The sequence below is a fragment of the Prinia subflava genome, chromosome 6, assembly GCF_021018805.1.
Source record: "Prinia subflava isolate CZ2003 ecotype Zambia chromosome 6, Cam_Psub_1.2, whole genome shotgun sequence".
In the NCBI taxonomy this organism is placed as follows: Eukaryota; Metazoa; Chordata; class Aves; order Passeriformes; family Cisticolidae; genus Prinia; species Prinia subflava.
In genome coordinates this window covers 5875035-5902137 of record NC_086252.1, presented here as the reverse complement: position 1 = coordinate 5902137, position 27103 = coordinate 5875035, and the positions used below count along the sequence as shown (strand labels likewise).

The following is a 27103-nucleotide window of genomic DNA, read 5'->3' as shown; positions in this document are numbered from 1 at the left end:
AGCAGGGAGCAAATGGAAGTGCATGGCCAGTGTTGCCTCTCCAGGCTCCTCTCCATGGGTTTTTCCACAAACTATTAGCTTCTCTCCAGCTGATCCGTATTTTGGGTTTGTCCAGGAGGAGTTTTTCCCATGCCCTCCACAAATAGGGGTTTAGCCCCCTCGCCCCCAAGTAAGTCTCCACTGTCCCCATAGCCACTCTGAGGTCACCCTGTGGGATGAGGAGGCAGGTCCCCACCCCATCCCTGTAGGACAGGGGGTTTGCAGGACCCCCAGCACCAGGGGGCTGGAAAACAGGGCCCTATTCCATAAAAACGGGGCTCGCTCTCGTGAGTGGAGGGGTCGCTCCCTCTGCACCCTGATCTGGGCATGGATTCTCTACAGCCTGGCCACGGAGCTGGGAATGGGACTCTGGGCAGTACCCCCAAAAACCTGGGGTGGCTGCGGGGGATTGTCCTGGAGGGGTGCTGCAAATCCAGCATCCCCGGGGGCGAGTGGTGGCGTTCGCCAGCTATCTTTGATTCGAGGTGCATTCCCAAGATTTTAGTTAAGTGTAACATAAAACTGTGAAAGTTTAGCAGGGGAAAAGCCTTCCTCCCACCGACCTGGCCGGCCAATCAGGAGGGAGCCCCGCACCTCCCTCACTTCTGACAACTATTTAGCAACTGAGCTCAGCTAAAGTTTCCAAAAAGTTAGAATAACTTCCTCTCTCCAAGACCTCAATTTTTTTACACAACCTCGGTCCTTGAAATAAGAGCCCTTCAAGCAACCTGGAAAACGTTTGGTCAGCAAAAAAAAAAAAAAAAAAGGGGAAAAAAAAAAAGAAAAAGAGAGTCCTCCTGTTTTTCCAAAGGATCTGTCTCAGGAATTTAAAGCACATTTAAGACATACACACACTCACATAACATAAGGAGGGGGGGAAAGGCTCTTCCCCTCCCCTTCTTGCAGAAAGCATGGAAGAAAGCTCCAGTTCTCCTGTTTCCCCTGTGGATAGTTTGGGGACCAGTGAAGAGGAGCTGGAAAGGCAGCCAAAGAGATTTGGCAGGAAGAGAAGATACAGTAAGAAGTCCAGCGAAGATGGCAGCCCCAACCCCGGGAAGAGGGGGAAAAAGTCCAGTCCCAGCTCCCAATCTTACGAAGAACTACAGAGCCAGAGGATCCTGGCCAACGTCAGAGAGAGGCAGAGGACTCAGTCGCTCAACGAAGCTTTTGCCGCCCTGAGGAAAATCATCCCCACACTGCCCTCTGACAAACTGAGTAAAATCCAGACGCTGAAGCTGGCGGCGCGGTACATAGACTTCCTCTACCAGGTGCTACAGAGCGACGAGATGGACAGTAAGATGACGAGCTGCAGTTACGTGGCTCATGAGAGGCTCAGTTATGCCTTCTCCGTGTGGAGGATGGAGGGAGCGTGGTCCATGTCGGCCTCCCACTAGCCACCGCCCAGGCCGGGCCAGCCCAAGGGGTAGGTACCCATTTCTCTTCTCCTGGATGATGCTCTGGGTCTGTTTCCTTTCCTTAGCCCTTCGTGGAATTCTGGGGATGTTGATGGGTTTGGGGTCACCAACCTGGAGGGCAGCATAGGCACATCCAGTTCCTCCCGCTCCCCCCGCACCGGTGGAAATTCAAATAAATGGAGCTTTCCAGGAAGGCAAAAATGCCCCAAATTTGTGGGGGAGGAGGGCTGAAATAATAATCAGCATGCTTTTGCTCTGTGGGAATGTGGAGTAAGAGGGGGCTGGTGTTGAGAGCTGGATGATGAGGGACAGAGGGGAAACCGTCACCGCATGAGATTAGCCAGAAAGCGCTGCTTCAGAGAAGGACTCGGAGAGGAAAAGGTGATGGCCACAACAGGCTGACAAGGGGATCCAAAACAGCTGCTGCCCCACTCCGTGGGTGTCTGCACCCCAAAAACCCCAGTGCTGAACCCTGTGGTGGACACAACCCCTCCCAGCTGGGGGGCCAGGGGGTCAGCAGGACCCACGCGGGGCTGGGCGACGGGTTCGCCGCAGGTTGTGTTTCTCTTAAAAGAAACGAGCAGCAGATGTCGGCTGCAGTTCTGGGCTGTGCCCCTTCCCCCTCACACAGCAAAAAGCAAACAGACATAGGAGAAACTCTGCTAAATTATTGGGTTTGTCCAGTTTCCCTTCCCCAAAGTGACAGTAAAGGAGCGGCTGGCGTTAGGCGCAGTTTCTTATTTACTCTCCCCACCAAACCCTTCCTCGTCTCTTTCCATTAGCAGAAAACTACTTCCTCTTCAGTTGCCTTTGTAATATTTGGGGAGGGAGGAATAAACAGTCAGAAAGGAGGGGGAAAAAAAGCCTTTTAATAACACCCTCATCTCCAGCTAATTAAGCAGAGCAGCTCTGCATTGTGTCAGCCAGAGTTTGGGTCTGGCCAGGCGCTGTCTGGGGCTCCATACATAAAACAGAGCCCACAAACCCATTTCACCAAGCAAACACTCCAAAGGGACATTTTCCCCTGCCACCCTTGTGATACAAAAATAAAATAATTTCATCATGTGCAGAGTTGAAGAGGAAAGTTTATCCCATTGCTCATTTGCCTCTCTAAAGAGGCAAATCCATCTTTGTTCAGCCAGCAATGAACGACTCATTTGAATACATAAAATACAGAACCAGGCAAAAACCTGATGCAACTGCATTGCCTCAGTTCAAAAAGCTAAAAAATGTGAAACCAGGACTTAGTAGTGGTGTAGAACAGACTTTAAATCATTTTAGATGTAAATGTTTCACTTGCATCCTGAAATGGTTTCTAATTTGCAATTTGGTGCTGGAATAAGCTTTTCTAGTGATTTCCCAAAATATGAAAAAAAGTCTCAAAATTGGTTATTCTACCCATTGCATGAGCTGCCTGTTGTTTAGCTTTATTTTAATAGGTAACACTGTTGTGATGGCTGGCATTCTTATATTTTGCAAGTCGTGCCCCTATTTCAACTGCAAAAATCCCAAACTGAGTGGGTATTTCAAAAGCTAAACCCTCCGTTTATAAAACAGAGAGCCTTTTCCCATGCTAATCTGGCTAAAAAACTGCAGCAAACAGATTTAAAAAAAAAACGCAAAAAAAAATCCACACAAAAACCCAGGCTTCTTGTCAAAACCAGATGTAAAATGTCCCGAACACATATTTCTTCAGCAGTTTAGATTGGCTGAATAGGAAAGTGCTGGGCTGGAACAATGCATTGATTCTGTTGTTTTCCAAATGATGTGTTGCCATTAGCCAAGGATGGTTGGAAATCTGTTATCTAATACACAACCACTCCTAGCACATGGGGTAAAATCTGCCTTTTTTAAACAGCATTTTACACGCCACATTGATTAAATTATTATTAACGTTGCTTTGATGAGGCAGACTTCATAGGTAGGTGCTCAGATTGTCCCTATCCCCCCCAAAAAAAGTGACGATATAATGGAAAAACAAGATTCAGAAGCAAACCCTGGCATGTTTTGGTTTGATTTGGAATAAATCAGAATTCGGCTCCTTCGCCGTAACCCAGCCGCCAACCCAGCATTCTGAGGTGGCTCTTGCAGAGGAAGATCCCAAACTTTCCCCCTTTCCCTGTGTGCCTGAGTTGTGCAGGAACACGCGTGTGGTTGGACTGTTGAAAAGGTTGTTGACAAATGGCCTGGTGCGGTGCGGTGTCAAATTCTATCGTTTATGGCGACAGAAATTAGGGCTGCCGGAAAATAAAAAATAAAACTACAACAAGGTCCTCAAGAAACCCTTGAAAACAGGCAAGTTTAGTTGGGTGGTGGGACTTTTTACAGGTAAGAGGGGAGCAGCCTGTGCTGCCTCAATGGACAAAAAATCCATAAGAATTTGCTGTATGGGTTTGGGATCTGCCTTTCCTAGGGAGTAGGAATTGCAAAAGTGGGGTGAGCGCCGCTCGGGCTGGGCTGCCACTCTCCGTTTTCCCAAGGTTTTGGGGCGAGAGAAGCAAGGAAATGTTTTCTCCTTGGAGGGCTGCAAGCAAAACAGAAATCAGAAGAGCTGTTTGATTAGAAAATCAGAGCCTTGGGAACTGGGAAAATGCCACCTGGCCCCTGCGAATGCCAGCAGGTCACTGCTGCCCTCTCCCCTGGCCACGAGACCTTTTCCTGTTCTGCTCCACGGAATTCCAGACAACTGACTCCGGGAGTCGCAGGAGAAGCAGGCGCAGCTTTTTCACCTCTAGGACTGCAGCGGGGTGTTTCAGCCTAGCCTTCCTCCCCCCGAAATCTCCCCATCTTCACCGCCGGCACCTGCTCCTCTCCCCTCACAGCCACCTTTACCTTTTGCTTTTGAAATGTTCCACGGGCTCTAAACTGAAAAGAACAAAACAGGAAAAAAAGACAGCATGTTTGCTGATATTCCTTTTAGTAGGGAACAAACCTGTCCAGCCTGGATGGCAGGACCAGCCAGCAAAGTGTGAAGGAAAACACAGCCCAGGACCCTGGACCAGTATGACCAGTCTGCTGCTCCTTCCCACTCACTGGGGATGAGCTCTTAGCCTGCATGGGCTGGCACTGGCACTGGGAAACTCTTTTCCCACCTTTTTCATGCTGGAGAAGCCCCATTTAAGGCATGTGTTTGATCCACAGCCCTCATCCTATCGCTCATTCAGACTTGCAGGGCTTGCTTCCAGTATAAAACACTAGCATCCTATTTCATTTTCTCCTTAAAGAAGCAAGCAGATGTTATCTCTGCTGGCCCTGGGAACAAAACCTAATTCTATAGTGTCTGAGCGCAGCACAGTTAACTGGGGGTGTAGTGACACTGGAACGAAGCCCTTTTTTGTCCCAAAAGCCCCATTTTTTTATACGCATCCTTCAAAAAATGTAAATAACTTTCCTTGACAGGAAGGATTGTAAAGTTTGGTATTTACATTAATAGCCTTGTAGCGGTGGGGAGGGGTGGGGGGGTTTCATCTCAGTGCATTTAAAAAGCCCAGCAAAATGCATTTTCGATCCTCTGTTTACGTTCGTGTCTTTCCTTGGGAAAGGATAAATCTGTTACCCAGCAGACACTAAACACGCTGCAGTCAGCCAAAAAACGCTCAGGCTCAGGGATCTTTGAAAAAGAGGGTGCAAGGAAAATGCTCCGGAGAAGGAGACATGCAAAGAGACAAATCTGCCAGGGGCTAGACTCAAATAAATGAATTACCCATCAGAAAGAGATGGAGACACGCATAGCGCAGGGAAAATGCTGGATCGAGTCCGAAGGAGCGCTTAGAAAAGTGGTAAAAACATGTTATTACTTAATCTTCTGGAGGCAGAGCTGCGGTGAAAGTCCTATCGGGAGAGATGTGCGTTGAAGGGTCATTAAGGGAACAATCGAGGCAGACATTTCGGCTAAGTAGATCTAATTTGTCTCCAAATTAGTCATCCTCACACTGCTCAGCTCTGCAGAGCGGCCCTAATTTTCAAAGCATCCTCGTTAAAACAAAGGCAGAGATTGAAACGCTTCTCCTGAGCAACCTCCCCTCACATTCCTTCCTACAGTGCTTTTTGGGGGCATATTTTCTGCAGTTGTAGGTAGCAGTGATAAATGAACCCTGGAGATCACAGCGGGCTCTTACAGAGCTGGGACAGATCCTGTAACCACTGCTGAGATCTCTTTTGGGGACATTTCATGTCACTCTTTCCCCCGGCAATATAATTATTTTTATAGCCGTAGCCCGGAGAATCATTTCCATGTGCTTCAGCACGACTTTGAAATCTCCGAGCCCAAAAGCTCCAGAATTTATGTCTTGCTGGAGAGCTGCAGGAAGGGTTTGACGAGACCACGAACATGGAAAGGGACAGCACCAGAACCCCGAAACACAGAGCAAGCTGAAAAAGCCATCAGAGAATTACAGCTGGCAAGGGAAAGCAGATATTTCGGGGACCTTTTCACCTCTCCTCCCAGGTTTTGCAGAAAACTGGGAAGGGGTGTAAAAAAAAGCAGATTGCTCCTTGCAAGATGCTGATCCCACCAGACACCTCGGTGGGTTGCTTGGAAAATCACCACAGCTCCTGATTCCCTTCTTCAGGCAAATTGGGAAGTGAGGAAAACCAAGAAACCATCCAGCTGGATATTAGCAGATTCGTACTAATTAATGATCGGTTCTCGAGAATTAAAACAGTAGAAATATTTGCCAGGGATTAAAACAAAAAACAAAAAAACCAAAAAAACCCACCACACCGAAACAACAAAACACCAGAGCAACACTTGGCATCCTGGCATTAATTAGATTTGTAGTTGTGGAAGATGACCACTCAGCAACAACAACTAATCACACACAAAGAGCAAATTAACTCAGCCAGCCCATAAATCAAGGCGAGGCAGCCCTTGCCCTCAGACCCATCCCTTTAACCACTTCCACACCAGGCCCAGCCAGTCCCCCAGCCCCAATGTCCTTGTCCTTCTCTTGCCAGTGGTGCAGCAAAGACGGGGGAATCAGGGCTCTGGGAGCTCTGCGGCATGTTCTTCTCCTCCTGCCTTAGAACAGGGATTTGGCAGGTAAAATAGAGGGTCTCTCTTTGAATTTTATTTCTGATCTGCCACCCAGAGCCCAAGGTTTTCAGTGTTTAGCAGTAAAGAGGGTTTTCCCTCGGGAATGGGGAGGGAAAAAAAAAATCAGTCGTTCACGTAAAGGGAAGGAGCGTCAGGAATTTGGAGACAGGTTCCTTGCAGGAGGAGGGTGCGAACAGGACAGGGAGGTTTGGTTACCACTTCCATAAAAATGTTAAATAAGCGACAACAACTCCTAAGCCCTGCTGATAACAGAGGTCTCAAAGAGGCCATAAGATCCCTGCATTCTCCGGATTTGTTCCATGACTTCTCCGGTGGCTCTCCCCGTGGTCTGAGCCTTTTGAGCCTTTTGGAAAAGGTGTGTTGATCTAAAATGAGCACAGGAAAGGCAGCAGGGATTCTTTATTCCCAAACCAGCGGCCAGGGGGTGTCTGGCAGTGCCCAGGGGCTGGGATCCACCCAGATCCAACCCCTCTTTGTTATAATTATGTGATTCGGGATTTAAATTTTTTTTTTTTTTTTTTTTTACACCTGTGGTTTGACAAGGGATGGGATTGAGGCAGATCCGCTCTCCCCCAGATCACAAAAGTGGTCAGACATCAAACCAGAAAATAATCCTTGTGCCCTGCACTCTACGGTGAGCAACAGTCTCTCCTCTTCCTCCCATCTCCTCTCCACCTTTCAACCACAGCTTGGAAAACAGAAAAAGGAGGAGGTGGGGGCAAGAGAAGAGACAGATGTCTATGGGTTCAGCTTGCTATATATTTACTGGAAGACGTCCAGTAAGTCTGGCCTAGCTTTAATTGAATTCCTAATAAGATAGTTTTGCCTTGTTAGCTGCCATCCCCCAAGAAGTGTTTCCTTAAGAGATATTAGACCTGCCAAATGCATGCTTTAAAATGCATGAATTAGGTTTGGGGTGAGTTTAGCTACCAAAAATCCTCATGCAGTCATTTATCTGATTATGCCCTCCATTTCAGCTGTTCAGGCCTCCTTTAAAAATCATATGTTTGTGCTTAAATGTAAATAAACCAAATTGCTCTGCTGAAATGGGGGAATCACAGCTGAGCTTCCTATTAAAACTAATTAGTTAATCCAGCTTAGAAAATTCAGTAGGGTGGGATGGAGCCAGGGAGAAGCTTTCACAGAAAACCCAGTACTTTGGATGGCTGGGGATATTCCCCAAGGCATCCATACCCACTGTCCCCAAAATCAAGTTCCTCTACCAAATTAACCTGCCAGAGACACAAAAATGCACATTTCAGGCTGACCCTCATGGCAAATTTTGTGAACACCACGGTGAAATTTCTCCGTATGACGTGGCTCCTTAGGCAGAATTCCTGCCTGGGAGGGGAAGCTCAGAAATGTGAGGAATAAAACAATTAAAATTGTGGACTCAGGAGGAAGGCAAACAGGGAGATGCCTCCCAGCAAACAACTTGGCATTGATAACTGAAGGTAAACCACCTTGTTAAGGACAAGAAAGGAGCTTTTAGTTTAATCCATCCGCACAAAACCCACCTGGGCCCACAAGAAACCCCTTTACCATCACCCACAGATGCTGTCAGGACCACGCTTGCTCTGCAGCACAAAAAATCCCACCCTGAATATGGCCAGGACAAAGATGCAACAAAAATTTTTAACGACCTATTAATCAAAGGGGTTTGGATGGGGAAAATAGGTTTTCCATTTGTCCTAGCTGAGCACCTGCCTCCCTGTCCTTCTTATGTGTATCCCACCGGGATGCCCATCACCACCTCCACACCACAACCCCCTAAAATTCATCCCACAGGAACTTTTATGCCAATTCTTGTGAGTTTGAGTCTTTCTTCCCCCAAACACACAGGGGAGCTCACCCATCAGTGGGGTCCAGGGCATGGGATGTGTGGCAGGAATTGAGCCTCTGCATGGAAGCAGAGCATTTTCACCCATGGCACTGCCTCAGGGAATACTAGGGAATCACTCCCATGGAAATTTCTCAGTGAGAAACCAGGGCATAAAACCACATGATTAAAACAGGCCGGACGAGATAACACCGTTTTTTCAGATAAGTGCTCTGCACACAGCATATTAACTTGTATTTTTGCATATTGGATAAGATGGCTATCCTGCATATTTTAGTTTATTTTGCTTAATTATTTTGCCTGATGATCCCAGGAAATTTCTGATAGCACCAAGCTCTTTCTGCAGCAGTAATTGCAAGCACGACGCTCCGAGCGCGGCCCCACAGTCCCAAAGCTCCCTTCCAGCTCCGTGGGGGTTTGTGCACAGAACAACCTGACATTTTACAAGGGCTTTTTCATCCCTGGCCACGAAAGGGGCTGTTTAAGAGATCCCTGTGATTGCCAGCACTAAATAATCTATTTTATACCGGATGGGGCTGAAATGTTTGCTGTTGGAAGGGAGCTGGAGTGCGGCGGAGCAGCCACATTCTCGCCTCCATCGTGATGCGATGAGTTTCTATTTGAGTTTTGGGACTGAGAAGAGGTTCAGGCTTTTGAACTGTTTAAATCAGCTTGCAGCTCATGAACAGGGGTGATCAGAGATCTCTTTCCAGTGATTCCCTTGGAAGCTTTAAAATCAAACAACCTAATGATCAATATTTCTCATTATAATGCGTGCAAAGGAATAACTCACCACTGCTTTCCCTGCTCGTGCCAGGGAAATTGGTAGTGGAAAGCACATCAAAAAGACCCTGTCACACCAAAAATACAATTCCAGGCAACCCCAGGGCAATGCCATGTGCCCAGAGCTCTGAGGGTACAGAACTGGGAGCTCAAAACACGCTGATGTTCAATAGGACCGAGTTAATCCGGAAGTTTTCCTCCTAAGCTCTGTAACTTTGTAAACCAGGCAATACTTTCACTCTCAACGAGTGGGAAAAGGTAAATATTTTAAAGTTGCCGAGGGAAACAGACACGGCTTTGAAAATTGTAGCTATTCCTTAGCTGTACATATTTATGGAATTATAAGATTTTTCAGGCTAATAATGTCAGAATTAGTTCATGGAATCATATGATTTTTCAGGACAATCATGTCAGAATCAGAAAGAAAAATGCCTGGCCTTAAATGCAACAGTCTGCAAATCTATTGCCCCTTTTGCATACTGGTTTATTGTTCTCATATATGCATCACTGGCTAATTTTCAGCTGCAATTATCAAGGTTTCCACACTCACTGCAATGCCCGAGGTAAATGTACAAGTCCCAAGGAGATCAATTCTTAGATCTGCCCACTCATCCCTGCTCCTCCAGAAAATAAACCTCTTGTTTAGAGCACATTTGGAGCTATTTCCTAATGCCATCATTTCACCAGCTGTGAAATGTATTTGTGTCCCCCAGTGCTGTTTTTCCTTAATCTTTCGCTGAAATGCTACTGCACAGCTACAGCCACATTTGTGTTGTTTGAAGATCCAAGAAAGCTCTTTTGGAGAGGAAACCCATAAGCCCCCCTCCCTTGAATTACTCATCCACTGCACTGCTCAGGCTGCCTTGCAGCTCCTCTGAAGCTCAGGCACATCTTTAAAACTGCACATGGGGCTAAAATATTCCAAAACCAGGAGGGTTTGTGTCATTTCTGAAAGAGGTAGAGGAGGAGATGAAGGTTTCCTGGAGCTGTCACAGGGAGCCCAGGCCAGGAATCAGTGCCTAAAGCTTTTCAAGGGTTCTGGCTAATGGGACAGTTTGGGACTTGGGAGTTTGGAGCTGCTCCATTGAGGTGCAAACAGGGGTAGAGAGGCACTTCCAGCCCTGCAGCCACGGCAAGAGAAGGGAAGAACTCAGGAGAGTTGTTGGCCCAGTGGTGAGCTCGCTTTTACCCCCACCTCCAGCTGGTTACCTTCTCCCAGGGGTCTGGGATTGAGCTGGGAATGCCCGAGACAGGAACACCAAACCACCCCCAACCACAGCTCCAGCCCTGTGCAGGCTCTGCTGGGATCCCAACCCTTAACCCCCCCAGCTCTTCAGAGCCAGACAGGAGCCCTGGAATTTGGGCTCTCCCTCTCCCTAGCTGCCAATATCCCAGCGCCACGGAGGGATGCAGGGACACCAGGCTTTACTCCAGCAGGTCCAGGAGGCATTGGATGGGGCTGGGAGGCAGATGAGGCTGCTCCATTTCCATTCTCTTAGGAAACTTAAGAATTTTTATAAAAAACCGAGCGAGGATTTGGCAGTGAGTGGAGGGTGGGGATGCCTGCCAAGGCCTGGACAGCTGTACCTTCTTCACTAGCAAGTTGTGTGATCAGCAAGGGCTGTGCTGAAAGCTAAGAGGAGTTACCAGAGCTGCCACATCGCATTTGGCTGATCCTCCCTCTGGGAGACACCTTAAAGAAACAAACCCACCCTAACAGCTCCGCCGGCGTCAGCACAGCAAAACCAGGGGTCACCTCACAGGCTTCGGGTGTTGTTCTGGTGTTCCCCCCCCGCGCCTTTCCCCAATTTTGGATCCAAGACGAGGGGACAGGAGGAGGAGGAGACTTATCCAAGGCTGTTTTTCCATTTTTTCTTGCGTACCAAAGCCCTGCCTGCCCCTCCCATGCACGGCTGGACCTTCCCGACAGCTTGAAATAACCCAGGAAATTGTGCAAAACCTGCGGCGGGTCCCGTCCTGCCCGGCTGGAGGGACACCCAGCCCAGCAGCCAGCACCAAGGGGTGGCCTTACACTCCAAATTCCAAAGCTTTGGTCTGTTGGGGTCTCCAAAATAGCAGGAGGATCACAGCAGAAGGAGGGAGTGTGGTGTGAGAGGTTTGGAGGAGATTTGGGGAGCACTGATGTGCCTCCAGACCCCAGGCAGTGGCTGGGGGAGCCTCCCCTCCCAGCAAAGAGGGTGACCAAAGGCTCTCAGATGTCTCACATGTCTTCTTAAACAGAAAATTATCCCCCCTTTCTTTCAAGAGAAAAGCAGGAGATCTATCTCAAGGTGTTACCCCATCCCCTACATCTCCAAGCACTTCCCAGGCTTGAAGATTTCATTTTCAGCTCATCACTGAAACAACCTCCTGGCCTCCAAAGCCTCCCTTTGCACAGCCTGCCACGTGTATTCCCATTTCCCTCACAAAGCTCATTTTCCTCCTTGCAAACATCTCCAAAAGGTCCTTCCAAAAGCAACCGTGCTCACTCCAAAGCTGCGCTGAGGTACCCGTTCCCCACACACCCCAGCGGTGCACAAATATTTCTGGCCAGATTTCTTCATCTCTCCCACCCTGGCAGCCCCAGCAGCAGCAGATTCCCAGGCTGGGAGCTGGAAAAGGTGGAAAACGGCAGGAGCTGCTGACTCAGCACCTGCTGGCACTAGAGGGCAGGGTAAACTGCATTAAATAAAGAATCAGGTGGGGTTGGGGTTGCATCCAAGGGGAATACCTCCTGTGAGTCCAACAGGGAGAACATGGAATGTCTGGGAGCAGCCAGGAGCTGTCTCACTGCCCAGGAAAAAGGAGAACCAAATTTTGCACTGGGCATATCCCACATCAGTGATCATCAGGAAAGCAGATTCCCAGGTTATTTAATTTAAGGTCAGAGTGTGGCACCAGAGGTGCTTCCACCTTGCAGTTGCAGCTGTCTTTCTGATAGGAAAACTCTTAAAAAAAAATCTCATTTCTCTGCTGTGTTTTCCCGAGTATGTGATTAACCCTGCCCTGTCCTCCTCTTAACAGGAGATTTTAAATTAGCTCCAAACACAAAAAACACAGGTCTACTCCATTCCTTTATCAACAGCCACTTCAATGAACAACCTAAATTTTAAAAGACGGCTCCAAGAGGGTTGGGCAGTGCAGTCTTCTCATGCGGGGAAAACCACACAAAGCTGGCAAGGCAATTTGTGGCCTGAACACAAGGAAAGAAAAACCTCCCAGGTCAGCCCTAATCCTGCAGGACAAGAATTCTCCAGAGCTGCTGGTACCCACAGAAAGCATCTTCCCTTCCCTGAGGGACTGGAGTCCTTAAAAATCTAAAGATTGGGGTGCATGAGAAGCGGCTGGACCCCAGAGAGATGTTCACCTCAGCACAGGCCTAGACCCAGCTGAGACCCCCAAAAGCTGCACAGGAGAGCTGGCAGGGCCATCCTGAGGATCCTGGGGCAGGGAGAGGTGAGGGACAAACTCCCAAATCCAAGAGATTCCCCGGGTTCCTTAGAAGACAGTAGCTAAATGCTGCTGGGTAGGGGAAATGCAGGGGTTTGGTTGCGATTCGGGCGTTGGGAAGTCTCAGGCCTGCTTTGCTGCTAAGGAAGAAGGGTCGATCTGTAACTCTACGCCAAAAAAACAGAGTTTGAAGCACAGCAGGTTGCAGAGGTGATGGGCGAGGAAGGAGCCCCCAGCTTGCTCCCACCTGCTCTGTTCACCCCCAGCCTGTTTCCCACTGGTTTTAGCAGGCAGCAAAAGTGCCATGGGATGCTGGGGCTCTTTCCAGCTCATGCTCCTTGTGGGGACACCTCCCACCAGAGCTTCCGGGCTAACTGAGAGGATGACACCTCCCCTGCGGCCATGGATCATTTGATAAGGTGGCAGCAGTGGGTTTTGCTCTCCTTGCATCCACAGCCCACCCTGGGCTCATTTCTACCATGCCCTTAAACCACCTTCCCCTGCAATTTTGGCTGCTGGATGGTGCCTCAGTTTCCCCTCCAAAAAAAAGCAAATGTTAACACTTGCAGTGCCCACCTTGCCACCTCCCCAGCAGGCAGGACCCTGACCAGGCTGGATTTACATTGAGCCCTTTATACTCCTTTCACAGCTTCTCGTTTCAGAGATCTGAATTGCAGATGTTGCTGCGCCTCAGATTTGGAGAGGGACAAAAACGGAAGGAAAAGGTTAAGCAGCACTGTGAGTCACTCCAACACACAACCTACTGTTGATTTAGAAACCTACCTCGGCTGTAAATACAGAATAAGCTTCTCCAAAGTGTTTAACCTCTTATTTTCTGGCCAGAAAAACTAACAAATGAGAGCAAAACATCCCTCCTGAGTCACAGAAGCAACAAAGCTGGAAAACCCTGCCGTGGGGTCAGCACTGAGAATAAAGTGACCCAAAACAAGTGACCTAAGGAGGGAGAGGAAAAATAAAAACGAGGTATTAGTGGGGCAGATAATGAAGAGAGCAGGCTGTGCTGCTCTCTGGGATCTGCTCCAGGCAGCAAAGGCGGGGAATAACTTCCCAAAGAAGCAGAGACAGGCTGTGCCATGAATAAAATAAAATACAGCTCAAACCAATAGCGGGACTCTGGTTCCACAGGCACCCATTTGGTGCACCCAGACTCCCCTTGGAGTTGCACAGGCTCATCACATCCATCACGATCCCATATCATTTTTGCACAGGCTGCTTTTGGGGGGCAAAGGACACCTTAGCCTAACTGGGGAAGGGCTGGCAGAAAAATTGCAAACAGGAGAGTTAGCTTTGCTACGGGTCTTGCCATGCATCAGTGCCAGGGCAGCTCTGGAGAGGGCAGGCTGTGCATGGAAATGTCCTGATTCCAGCTTTGGAAAGCCCTGTGAGTTTTGGAAGGCAGCTGAACCATCCAAACTCCCCACCCCCCCTTCCAACTTCAAATATCTTGTTGAATCATCTTTTGTCTTCAAAGCAGAGGGTGTAGCAGCGGAAGGAGAGCTTTCCCTGGGATTTGAGGCACTGAGTGGGAGTTGAGAGAAAGGCCAGCATCTGCTGATCTCAGGGTACCACCAGGAGAATTCTGCACCAGCATCCTGAGGAGGTCACTTGGGCCGGAGCCATCCCAAGGCCTCCGGTTCGAGCAGGATCCTGCAAAGTGACCAAGGGGGGCTGGTCTTCCAGCCCTTCCACCAACAACCCCACTGATTAGGGGAAAGCTGATGAGCAAGCAATTCCAGCATAAATCAGGCTCACATTAAATATTTAGGCGTGATTTAAACCAGCAGAGCTGTGGTTCACAAACCACCAGGGGTTTTTGTAGGGATAGGGATGCTTTAAATAAAAATAAAAGTCACTGTTCTGGTCAGCACACAGATGTAAAACTCAGGGCAGGAAAAACTGCCTGGGTAGTGCTGATGGATAATTCAGGCCTAAATACCTCTTGGAGTAATTTTCCTCCAGTTCCTCCCCATTCCAAGGCAATTTCCAGCCCTAATCAGACACGAACAGAGGCAGGATTCCAGAAAATGTATTTTAAGCTCTTTTTTGCTAGTTTAGAACTCAAACATTATGTGCTCAAACTTTTCCACCTAAAAGCCAAAGGCTGGAAATTTACCCCATTAAAAATACTACATTAACAGAATTAATTAAGTTGATACTCTGTTGGGGTTGATGATGAGCAGACTGAAGCCAAAGAAATTTAGGGCCCCTCCAGAGCTGGGAGTTTTTTGAAAGACACCAAGTTTTCTTGATCCTTTTGAGGACTCCAGCCTAAACTCATATCCAGCAGCCTTTATCATTTAGTTACTTTTTGGGTCTCTCGGAAAAATTAAAATCCCTAACACACAAGAGCAGCATAAGTACGAACGAAGCAGCACTGTCACATTTGGAATACCCAGCTCAAGTCAGAGTGATGGCACAAGTTGGTTCAGAGCTGTCCCCAAATGTCCTGGGCTGTCTCCATGCCTGGTCCCTGGACTAGGCCTCAGCTCCTTTTTCCTGAGAAGGAAAACCCCACAGGCATTCCCTTGCTCAGCCAACAAGACGACTTGGCTGGATCCCATCAGGGGGCCAGGCAGTGAGTCCCCCCAAATTAAGCCAGTCATCCCCAGCCCATGCACACAGGGAGGATCTTGGCATCCATGGAAAAGGGGAGCAGATCCCCTCAGAGCAGATACAAATGTCCAATTCCTGCAGTCAGGGCCCAGCTTGTGTAAGCAGGCACTGGAAGGAATAAACTCAAAGATCTTTAAGGTCCCTTCCAACCCAAACCAATCCATGATTAATGGAGCAGAGATGGAAATCATTTGGATGGTGCTACACTGGAGAAATCCAAGAGCTTCATTCCCTGGACTTAAGGCCATCCCAAAAGCATGGGTGGAACAGCCAGGTGAGGAGACGGGAGCAGAATGAGGATATCTCTGGAAGGAAAACCAATGCCAGCAGTTCTCCTTAGGTCTCTGGAGCTGGCAAAGTCCTGCCAGCCTCCTCATTCCAGCCCTACCTAGTTCGGGAGCAGCATGCAAACACTTGGAAGGGAAGGAAGAAAGCATTTAATAAGTCTGAAATAATTTTTTACAAATTCATTAGCTATTATTTCAGCTGCATGACCTCCTGAAGGGACTTTTTAGAGGGCCAGATTATGCAGTCAACTGAAAATATAAATAAGTATGGAGAGGGCAGAGATCACTTTGTTCAGCCAAACCGTGTGGGATGTCAGGTTAAGTTTCCTGTCGGGTGCATCCGTGCGCTTCCAGGAGGGAAGCGTGGCCCAGCATTTGCATTTCTTCTGCCAACTTCAGGGAAGATTGTCTCATTTATTGGTGTTGATTTCAATCACTGCTGCTTTTAGGGACCCTTTAATCTGAATGTCTGTGCAGATTCACACTGACATTTGCTGATGGGGAAGTGCCGTGTTAGGGGTGCGATGTGTAGTGCACGTATGGATACAGACCTTCCCCATTCCTGGGAGTGTCCAAGGCCAGGCTGGATGGGGCTTGGAGCAGCATCTCTGCCCATAGCAGAGGGTACAGAAGATGAGGTTTAAGGTCCCTTCCAGCCCAAACCATTCTGTGATTTTATGGTATGATGAGGCCCATCTGTGCCTGTGTAAGAATGGCAACTAGAAACTTCAAAAGTAAACCAAAGCATTTTTAGTGGGTAAAAAGCACACAGAGGAGTGAAAAGTTCTTAATTTAAGTCACCCCAGACATCCTTTACACTCAGCTATTTAACTGAATCTGAGACCACAGATGATTCTGTGTGTTGTGTGCAGAAGCGCAAGCACATTTCTCTAGACAGACAGATCCAAGCTTCCCTATTCTCTCCCTGCATTCAATCTGATTCCCTAATAAGCCTCTAAACCCTCATTTCAGTCACCAAATGTAACACCCAGCCTCTCTCCCTTCACAAATATCACACGCCTGTTTAACCTGGAGAATACGAATCTTAAACATCTTGTACTGCAAATAAAAAACGCATGTAAGATGCGGTTGCACAGAGCAGAAAAGCTGTTCAGCATCAACCAGAGGTTCCTTTCACCCCTGGAAAATTCCAAGGCCAGCTTGGATGCAGCTTGGAACAGCCTGGTCTAGAGGAAGGTGTCGGATCAGACGACCTTTAGAGGTGCCTCCCAACCCAAACCATTTTGAGATTCCCTGAGCTGCAAACCCGAGCAGAGAAGCCCATCAGCAACTTCCGAGCAAGCCCCTGACTCCCAGGAGCAGCAGCTCAGCTCAGCTGTGCCCGCTGTGGAACCCAGGGAGGAGCAGCACTGCCAAAACCCAAGCAGGGAGCCTTTGTTAGGAGCAGATGCTGCGGAGAGCTCCTCCAGCTCGCCCCCAGAGCGGGGATTGCATCAGTGCCACAGGTTATTATCCCAGCGGGAACCTCGCAGGGGTCACTCGCCGAGGTTCAAACAAGTCCAGCTTTTGCAGCTGGCAAACCTAAACAAGACCAGCCAGCTGCTGCTGAGCTGAGTCAGCCACACTCACTCGCCTGAAAGCGTCCACTTAACCCGTTCGTTTAATCACCCAAACCCCCAAAACCTGACAACTGCAGACAGGAAAACACACATCTGCCCTTCTGCAGCATGACAGGCTGGAAAAGACCGTGGAAACCGATTTTCCAGGGCTTCTTTTTTCCTAGGCTGCTGAGTGCACGCCGCTCACAAATCATCTTCCTGGGAGTCGCTGGCTGGGCTGCTCTGAGTCAGCAGAGCATGTGCTAAATCCCAGCCCGGCCAGCGGGGCAAGCAGCACGCATTTAAATATTAAACTTGTGATTAAATCCTCTGCTAAGCACAGGCAAGCTGGCCTGTTTGCTCTTCGAGCAGAGAGATTCCACCTCTGCACACTCCTTCCTCCGAAAATTTGAACTTGCTGGAGCAGGGCTGTTCGTTCCCCTTCCAAAAACAGCAGCAAGGGAAGTGATAACTTTGTTTTACCTCTCGTGAAGCCATAAAATCTAGAAGTGCGATGAAAAGGTGACACGGGAGCTCTGAAGGGGATAATTTATGGATGGGAAAGGAATGTGGATCAGCTGCACGGACAGCAAGCAGAATAAAACAAGATTTTAGAAATCATTGCATGGGGAATTAAACCCCTCAGGGTGCTCATCTATGGCAGTGGAGGCTTTTGGAGCAGAGCAGAGGGTTGGGAAGCTCCTGGCGCTATCTGGGCTGGAAACTGAAGAGGTTGTGAGTAAGATCTGGCTCCCTGTCCCACTCCCCGTGGTTTGCCTGCCCGGCATGACCCGTGGAGAGATTTCAGGGAAGCCCATAAAGCAGCTGGCCAGCCCCATGCCAAGTCCAAGGCAGTGATGCTGCGTGTCTTGGAAAAATGATTCATGGATGCTCAGAGCCCTTGGATGGGGGACCGGGGGTATGCGCTGACCACGCTGCTGGAGGAGGATGGCAGCATCCAAACCCACAGAAATAAAGACAAAACATCCCCACCCTGACCAGCCCCCAGGGAAATTCACAGACACTCTGCTGTTACCTGCATCAAGTCCAGCCCCTGGCCCTGCATAAGAGACCCCAAGGAGCTGGGCACCCCCAGGAAGCCCTTGGGAAGGGACTGGCAAGGAGAGGAGGAGGAAGAGGAAAGAGGGATAGAGCTGATTATAAACACCAGAGCAGGGAACGGGCTTGGAGGGCAGGGAACCTTAGAGGGCTGGGGCTGAAATCCACAGGGCTTGGTTTAAGAAGACTAGTTTAAGAGCTTTAAACCATGCTTAAAGGGGGTATTCTGTGATTCTAAGCATGGGCAAAGCCATCTGCAAGGAAGGCAGCAGCTGTAAAGTTTAGGGAAACAACCGTACTGTGTGGTACTTGAATTAAAGGCTGGAAGAAACATGGGACTGAGAAGTCCTGTGGGACCCAGGGTGGATTTTGTGCCGTGCTGATGTGGCTGCCAGGCCAAGGAAAAAGGAGAGAAAGACCCCCAGCCAGGAGGAGATAAGGAATACAGGGCAAGCCAGGCCTATCACACCTATTCAAATTCCAAGCCACTGTCATCATTCCCAGGGTGCCAAAGCTGCCAATCCCAATGACTCACCCCAGCCCCACAAAATCCAGAGTGGCTCACTCCATGCCAAGGATTCCTTCCTCCCCCGGCAGAATTGTTCACCATATAAAAATATAGCTCCCTCTTCACGAGGGCAACACCCTCTAACCCCAGGTATTTTAAAGAGTTGAGTGATTCTTGCCATAAAAAAAAGATCAGAGGGCCTTTATTGACTGCAGCAGGGTTAAGCTGGTTTATTCCAAGTGAGAATTTGGCCCCTTGACTTCAAGGAAGCCGTGCTGATTAATCCCAGATGGAGACCTGGCCGGGTACAATCCCTTCCCAAAGTCCTGGGAGTGAATCACCTCCATTGTTCAGAGCCTGTGGGGTTACTGAGGAACAAGGAACAGCACCTGCCCTGTGGGAAACATTGAGGACATGGACAGGGAATTGGGACTGGGGAATTCTGTGACCTCAGGGTGTGCTTTATAGTGGGGGGAAGATGCCAGAGTAGCATCCTTTCTCCTGCAGACATCTGGGAATGTCACCTGGGATGGGAGTCCAAAACCTGGATGTTGGGCACAGTGGGCAAGGAGATGGGGAATTTTCCTGGCTTCTTCCCTCTAAGGGCTTTATACAGTGCTCTGGGAGGATCCATGAGTGCAAAAGCAGGATTAGATCCATCCGTGCTTCAGGGAAGAGCCCCAGCATCTCTGGCAGTTTTGAGAGGCAAACACAGCTCCATTCCTACTCCAAATGCCAAGAAAAAGGATCTTTTCTCAGCAATCATCTCCAAGGCTAACTCAGGACACGCAAGATTTTGTTTTGCAAGAGTTGTAGGCACAAGTGCCATACTTTTTTGCAGGAAAAACTAAAATCCTTTACACGTGTGCCCATGCAGAGATGGCAAAACTGTGGATAAACACCAGAATACACCAATTCCAAGGCAGATGTTGATGGGTTTTTGGGTCTGAAACGCAGAGGGAGTGGTACCTCCCCCACCAGGTCATTCATGCAGAGGCATTAAAAATTCACAGCTAGGAGATGCCAGTGTGTCTCCCCAAATTTCCCCTGAGGGTCTCTGCCCCAAATTTTCATCCTGCAGGCCAGGGAGCCTCTGAGGGCTCGGCTTTGCGTGCGGAGGAGACTCCTGGGAAGAGGGAAATGCCTGGGCTCGCAGCTCCCTCGCTCCAGCCCGGCCTTCCCAGCCGTGTTTGTGAGGGCCAGCATCTGGAGCGGGGTGGGAGCCGAGGATGGATAGGCAGCAGCACACGTACAGCTGTGCACATCTGGCCCACAGGTGTCTCAGCTGCTATTTGTCAGGGACATGAAAAAGCACCCCGAGCTCCCGGGGCAGTTGTACCTGTCCCATGGATTGTTCCCAGAAGCCTGCAGAATTCTATGGATTTTATGTCTCTGCTTTTTAGTGGGTGGCCCCCATTTTTTTATTTGTTTGTTTTTCTGTTATTATTTTATTTGAAAGAAGGAGTTTAAACCCTAGATGCTTTTAAAACGGGGGGGAGTTGTTGTTATTAGTTCCACTGGCATTAATCCATGAAGTTGAGTCAGTCATAATGGATGGTTGTCATCCTTCCCCTGATTTACTCCTAGGAGCAGAGGTTACTACAGAACCTTTGTGCTCACTGATGAGAAAAACTGAGGCTGCTCCTCCTTGTGCTCAGCCACAGGTACAGCCAGACTCGCACGCAAAGTATTTAATCTATGCAAGGACAGGTAAAGTGGGGAAACAAGCAGGAAAAGGCTCATCCGTGGGGTAGGAACATCCCGGAGCAAGCATCCCACGGGGATCCTGCCGCTGCTAAGGTTTGGGAACTGCAGCTGCACACAGGAAAACTGTGAGAGCAGAGGAGCTGCTGGCTGAGAGGGCCAGACCAACAGAGTTCCCTTGGAAAAAGAAGAAAGCCACAGATGTATATGTTTATTTTTAGAGAAGGTGTCTTTCCTAGAATTTGTATTATTTTGGCAGGAGCGCCGAGTGGGAGGAGGAAAGGTTTCCCTTTGGCCAATGATATCTGCTCTCCTAAAACAGGGTGGAGGCAGGAGTGTGTTCTCACAGCCCAGTTCATATCTCAGTTGTGTTAATCCCTGCAGAGGCAGACAGGGACCAGAGACCATGTCCCAGTGACTGCCAGCTTCATTCTAAATTAAATTAAATTAAATTAAATTAAATGCCTCCTCGGCCTGCAAGTTGTGTCTGTGCAGGGTGGGATCTGTCATTGTGAGCATCTCAGCAGAAGTGGATGGGCCACCTGCGACAACTCCATGCCTCTTCCCTGATTTGCACCCATTCCCACTGTTTTGGCCCCATTTCGGGTGTGCATTTCATGCAGTGCCTGCCCAGAATTGCTGGTGCTGTGGCAGCTGGAGCCCGTCTGGCTCTGAGAAGGCTGTAGGATGTGGGACTCAGGAGGCAGAGGAAGGTGGGATGTGGCTGCTCTCTCCCTTGGTGCGAGCCTCAGAGCTGCTTTCTAGGGACACATCTGTGTCTGTGCAAGCTCTCCTCCCCAGCCCTGGGTATTTTTTCCCTGGAGCTGCACTAGGAGAACACCTCATTCCCTGCCTTTCCCCCTCTTTGTTCCACACCTTTCTCCTATGGCTTGTGTGGGGGAGTGGATTTGAGACAAAGAGATGATGAGCTCTGCTAGCCAGGAGGGCTGGTCCTGCTTGGCCTGTGGAGGAGTGCAGGGCTGGGGGAAATATGACTTTGCTGTTTAAAGCTTTTTTATTTTTTTTCCCTTGTTGGTTTAAAGCTGTTTCTATGTTTGTTTGAATTTTCTGTCGAGGGAGGGACACACCACCTTAAGGCAAACATTCCTGACTGCCCAAATTTTGCTGCAGGGAGGCAGAACCTAACAGAGCAACTCTGAGCATCCCAGCAGCAAAATGGTTCATTTTTCAGCATTCCCTTCTCCTCCCTGTGGTGAGCACAGCCCCACAAAACTGATTTTACCTGGGCTACCACCTGAAATGTTGAAGAATTGGCTCTTTCTAGGTGTTTTGGGCCCCAAAGGACAAGTTTTTCCATGGGAAGTTGTTGAGCCCACAGGTAGAAGCCATTGAATTCCTCTCCTTGGTTAGCAAACCTCTCTTCTTCTCAAGGGGTCCTTTCCTTTCAAGGCCAGTTTGGATGGGGCTTGGAGTGACCTGGGATAGGGGAAGGTGTCCTTGCCCATGGCAGAGGATGAAACTGGATGAGCTTTAAGGTCCCTTTCAACCCAAACCATTCTGGGATTCTACGGACACCAATAACCCTTTTTGTGTGAGGGGAAAATATATTTAAAGCAAAATTACAGAGTAATTTCTGGCAATATGTGAGAAGAGCACTCACAACTGGAGCTTTTTGTCCAGTCCCCAGCCTCGTGGCCATGCTCCATCCTGCTCCAATGGCTGGGAGCAGACCCAGGCAGGAAGGACCAGGGCTCTCCCCTTGGCTTCTTCTTCTGGCATCATCTCTTTAGGATCCTCTGTTTTCCAGGAACAGCGAGGTGTCAGCAAACCATGGGCCTTCCTCAGTGATGCACAAGAGGATCTGGAGAGGGAGAAACACCCTCAGGGGGGAGGAGAAAAGGCTTCAATCTCCATTTCCTCATGCCACATTCCCATTGAACTGCTCCTGATAACAAACTGGGGAGCTGCAGGATACAGGGAGGATGTTTCACCTCCAACCAGTCATGGGCAGATAAATCCCCCAAGCTCTGGAAGGGCTGGGATGAATCAGAAAGAGGCTGAGGAAGGGTCTGAGGGGGGCCCCACAGCTCAGGAATGAGCCTCTGCCAGGGATGTGTTTTGAGATGGTTTCCCAGTTGTAAGATGCACATAATTGTGGCTTTCCCTTCATCTGGGGGACTTCAAGAGCGGATGGTTGATAAGGGATTGTAGCAGCAGAGGCAGCGCAGCTGAGCCAGGGGATCTGGTTTCAGTCTGTCCCTACCCGCAGCATTAGATCTGATTTTGGCCTTCTCTCCACCCCCTCTCACCGACACAATTATCTGAATTCCTTTCTCTGCTGCTTCCTCCCCTCTGAAGCCTTGCAGCCTGGTCTTGCTGCCTTTTCCAGGGCTCCCTCCTTTCCTGGTTCATGGAAATCAAGGGATTTCTGCTGGGTTTAGCCTTCCATGGTGGGAAACACCCCAGAAAATCAAGGAAATTCTGCTGTTTAAAGGTGCCTCTTTTTGGTTTGTTTTTTTTGGTTTTTTGGGGGGTTTTTTGTTGCACCACCCAAATTGTGAAAAGGTTTTACATTTAAACAAGGACAGGCTTAAACTGAAACAGGTTTATACTTAAATTAAACAAGCATAAATTTAAATAAATTTGAGCAATTTAAATTTAAACAAGGCCAGATTGGATGGGGTTCTGAGCAACCTGGTCTGATGAGAGGTGTCCCTGCCCATGGAACGGGATGAGCTTTAAGGCCACTTGCAGCCCAGACCACTCTATGAGGTGGCTACCATCAATTTTGGCTCCAGGCACGGCTCAGAACTCCATGAAATAATTGGGGAACATCCCAGTCATGGGGATGCCGTCAGCAATTCTGGAGCACGGCTGGTTTCCTCTCTCCCCATACCCTGAAACAGCTGGGCCATTTGTTTGCCCAGAAAACAAAAACAATGGCAAGAAAGAGGAATCACTGTTGGGCATGGAAAATTTTCAGCTCAAGCAGCAAAAGTTTCAGGAGGTTTTTGAGCAGATCACACCCCATGGGGTGCCGGGAGGCAGTGTCCAAACCTGACTGTGGATATTTTTATTAATCCATGCCATAGGGCTTTTTAGAGGAGTTATCCCCAAAACAGCTGGGAATGATGGCCCCTGGACTCAGAAATGGGATTTTAGTGATTTTCTAAAGCAGGAGCATCGCCTTTTGTGCTGTAACCCAGCATTGCTTGGAGCTACTGGTGGAGCTACTGTAATTTTTACACTAAAAAGAGGAGAGATTGGGTGAGGAGGAAAATTCTTCACTCTGAGTGTGGTGAGAACTTGGCACAGGGTGCCCAGAGAAGCTGTGGCTGCCCCGGATCCCTGGAAATATTTAAGGATGGGGCTTGGAGTAACCTGGGATAGTGGAAGGTGTCCCTGCCTGTGGCAGGGGTGGAACAGGATGAAATTTATGATTCCCCCCACCTAAACCATTCTCGGATTGGTTCTATGAATGTCCCATTTTCCTCACCTTGACGTGTTTGCTCTGTCCCATCTTGTTCAGGCCTCACCTCCAAGAAGAAGCAACTCCACATGGGATTTCTCCTTCCCCTTTCACCCTAAAATATACCTTGGATGTAGGGTGAGAAAATAAAAAAGGCCCTGGGAGCAGACCCTTTTTTCTACACTCTCAGCTTTAAAAGAAGTTGGAAAAGCTACCTTAAAAAAACCAAAATAAAACAAAACAAAACAAAACAAAAAACCCAAAAACCCCAACAACAACAAAAAAACCCCACCCAAAACAAAACAGCAAAACCCACCCAAACCAAAAAACCCAAACAAACTCCAACAGTTTTCCTGCATTTCACATTTTATTTGCACTCTTGGCCATGTCATGGAAATGATTTCAATCCTTTTGTAACCAAACCCATCCCAATCCTATATAAGCAAAGGCCTGGGGGACCTGTTGCGAAATTTCCTGCAACCAGGGCCGTGCTCTTGCTGTCACCTTCCATCAGGCTAGCAGCTCTCTGCTCCTGTGATATCCATGGAGAATGCTCCTGGAGGGGCTGAGAAATGCTTCTAAAGCAGGGAAAAATGGATCAGCAGGGCCTCACACAGAGGGAGCTGGGCTGGGTTTGCACCAGGGCAGCACATCACAGCGCAAGAGAAATGCTTGGAAACCCCCCAGAAATCCCAGGAGAAAGCAGTTCTGTGGATAGCCCCCAGAGGTTTTTTGGGGCATTTTCCCTCTTCCTCAGCCCTTCCTTCCCCCTTCAATACCCGAAGTGCGGCAAGCAGGGGCCAGGTTGCTGACATGAGGATCACGAGCCGGATTCGGTGTCTGATTTCAGAGCCTGATTTCGGAGAATCACGGCACGGTTTGGGCTGAAAGGCACCTCAAAGCCAGCCCAGTTCCACGGACCTGGCATGAGGTGGAACGTGGCAGAGCCACTCCCGAGCTCTGGGAAATCTGTGACCCTCAGGGCAGGCTGTCACCATCGCCTCACCGTGACAGGGAAGAAAATCGGCCTGTTAGTGTGGAACTGCTGCAAAATTCCCAGTTCTCCTGCTGGAGCTGGAAACCAGAAAGAACCAGCGGGAAGGAGAGGCCTCAGGGCAGCAGCAGCCAGAGCAGGGGGTCTCAGCCAGGGTTAAAGACGTCAGCTCTGCCCTGGGAGCAGCTTTGTGCTGAGCTCTCTGCTCTTGGGTGGGATTTAAAAAAATCCCTGGAACTAGACCAGCTTTTTATCTGGTTTTACCTCGTTTTCATGTCAGCCACATTCAGAGAAGAGCAGGGCACGGCAAAACCTTGTGTGGCCATCCTCCACCCCTTTCTTCTGCTCACTGGGAAAAAAAAATCAGCAAATTCCTCCTCCATGGATTTTATTTTCCTTTCCTGGAGCCCTCCCTAGGTGGGGAAAGGGTCAGCCTGTCATCTGTCAGACGTGGGCATCCCCAAACCACCGGGAGAGGTGGAGCTTTCCTAAGTGGTCCTGGGCAGCCTGACAAGTCCCTGAGCTCGTCTGCAGAATGTGGTTGTAATTAGATAATTAATAACTTGGAGAGGGAAAGGAAAGGAAATCAGCTAAATGGAAGCTTTCCTCGGTGGGAGGAAATAATTATATCTGCTTTTTGATATCTGAGCTGAGGTGGCTTTGCTGAAGGCAGGAACAGCACCTTGCCTGCAAAGCCATCCCTGCCTTGGGCGGGATGGGGGATCCCGTGGGCACTGCTGGGCCGTGCAGTTTGTCCCACAGAATTTATCCAGTTCCTGGAAGTGTTCCACACCAGGTTGGAGCAACCTGGGATAGTGGAAGCTGTCCCTGCCCATGGCACGGGGATGGGATGAGATGAGCTTTAAGGTCCTTTCCAACGCAAACCATTCTGGAATATCAGACTCTGAATTCAGGCTGTCTATCCAAAAGTCTAAGGAATTGTGCTTCCACTTGCTCCTGGCACACTGGATCTTGCCCAGTGCCTGGGTTAACGCCACACTGCTGGAACCAGGGGCAGGATTCAAGATATGGTGATGAGCTACGGCCTGGGTTTGTAGGGAAAAACCCCTTTCCTACACAAGGTATCTCAGAAAGGTGCCCTGCATTCGGTGTATTTATTTTTCTTCTCTTTTCCTTTCTTTTTCCTTTCTCTCCAGACTGCCCAGTGTCTGCGACTGAAGTGGAATTGGGATGTATCCAAGTTTGTAGCTTCTGAAACCTTAAAAACCTCACGAAAACTGGTCCAAAAGACCCCTCTTGACCTCCCTCGCTCTGAACTCTTGCGGAGCATTTTAGACTGAGCAGCAAAACAGCACCGAAGAGAAGGGGCTGAGACTTTGCCACATCTCTCCCCAGAATGACTGACCAAAGAGAGAAGGAGAAGCAACATTCCTGGTTCTTTGTTGTTGTTGGGATTTTGTGTCTGTCTGTGTGTGTGTTTGATGTTTTATAGCTTTTTTTTTTTTTTTTCTGGAAACAATCTTAATTCAGGAACACATTTATGAGGCATCTTTGGGTTTGAGTTTTACTTCCCCTTAACTGTATTCTTCTTCTTTTTTTTCTTTTTTTTAATTTCAAACCTGATTTCTTGTGCAGTCATGGCAAAACTGGACCAAGGCTCTCGGCAAAAATAGGAAAAGAAGGAAAAAAGCCCACCATGCCCCCAGCTCCCTGCATGATTTGTTTCAAGAACAGCCTGGATTACAGACTGCCCTCCACACTCTGCCACCTCTCCCTTATTGCTCTAAGATTTGCTACCACTCATCCCCTTCCTCCTTTTTAATTTTTTTTAAAAATATTTTTGTTTGTTTTCATTTTCTGTTCCAGTGTATATGTTGCTTATTTGTTTTATTTATTGAGATATTTTTAACGAGCTAAGACACTGCAATGTCGCTGTGTATACTGCTTCTCTTGCCAGTAAAAATAAAGATGTCATGCAGCTACCGGGGGTTTGGGATTTATGTTCTTGACTCCACAGCCCCCAGCAGAGGCTGAGACTCTTCCTTGCGCCCCACAGTGTTTTGACACTCAGAAATTTGGCTGAAAACACTTTCCCAGGGTGGGAAGTGGGGTGATGGGGTGCAGAGGGTGTGAGCATCACTTGTCTGGGCTGATGTCTGCATGATTTGGCTTGGAATGGGCCTTAAAACCCAACACAATCCACTAGACTGGGATCTGGAAATACGGGGCTAAATTGTCCCAAATGACCTTTTCTCCCCATCAGCTATGGGAAGAAAAAAAAAAAACCAAAACAAAAGACTCCCTGCTGTGGTGTCTAGGGCCATTAAAAAATAAATCATGTCATTCCATCCAAACCAGCTTCAAGGGAAAACATTTTAAGATGC

At 48.7% G+C, this 27103-nt stretch overlaps 1 protein-coding gene across 1 annotated transcript; it reads left to right on the top strand.

Annotated features, from left to right (window-relative positions):
• The first annotated feature begins 230 nt into the window (after positions 1 to 230).
• On the top strand, positions 231 to 26702 carry TWIST2 (twist family bHLH transcription factor 2). The gene is made up of 2 exons (XM_063399990.1): positions 231 to 1462; positions 25916 to 26702. Exon 1 carries the CDS (start codon positions 951 to 953, stop codon positions 1431 to 1433), a length of 483 nt encoding a protein of 160 aa, XP_063256060.1. The 5' UTR covers positions 231 to 950; the 3' UTR covers positions 1434 to 1462; positions 25916 to 26702.
• The last annotated feature ends 401 nt before the right edge of the window (positions 26703 to 27103 follow it).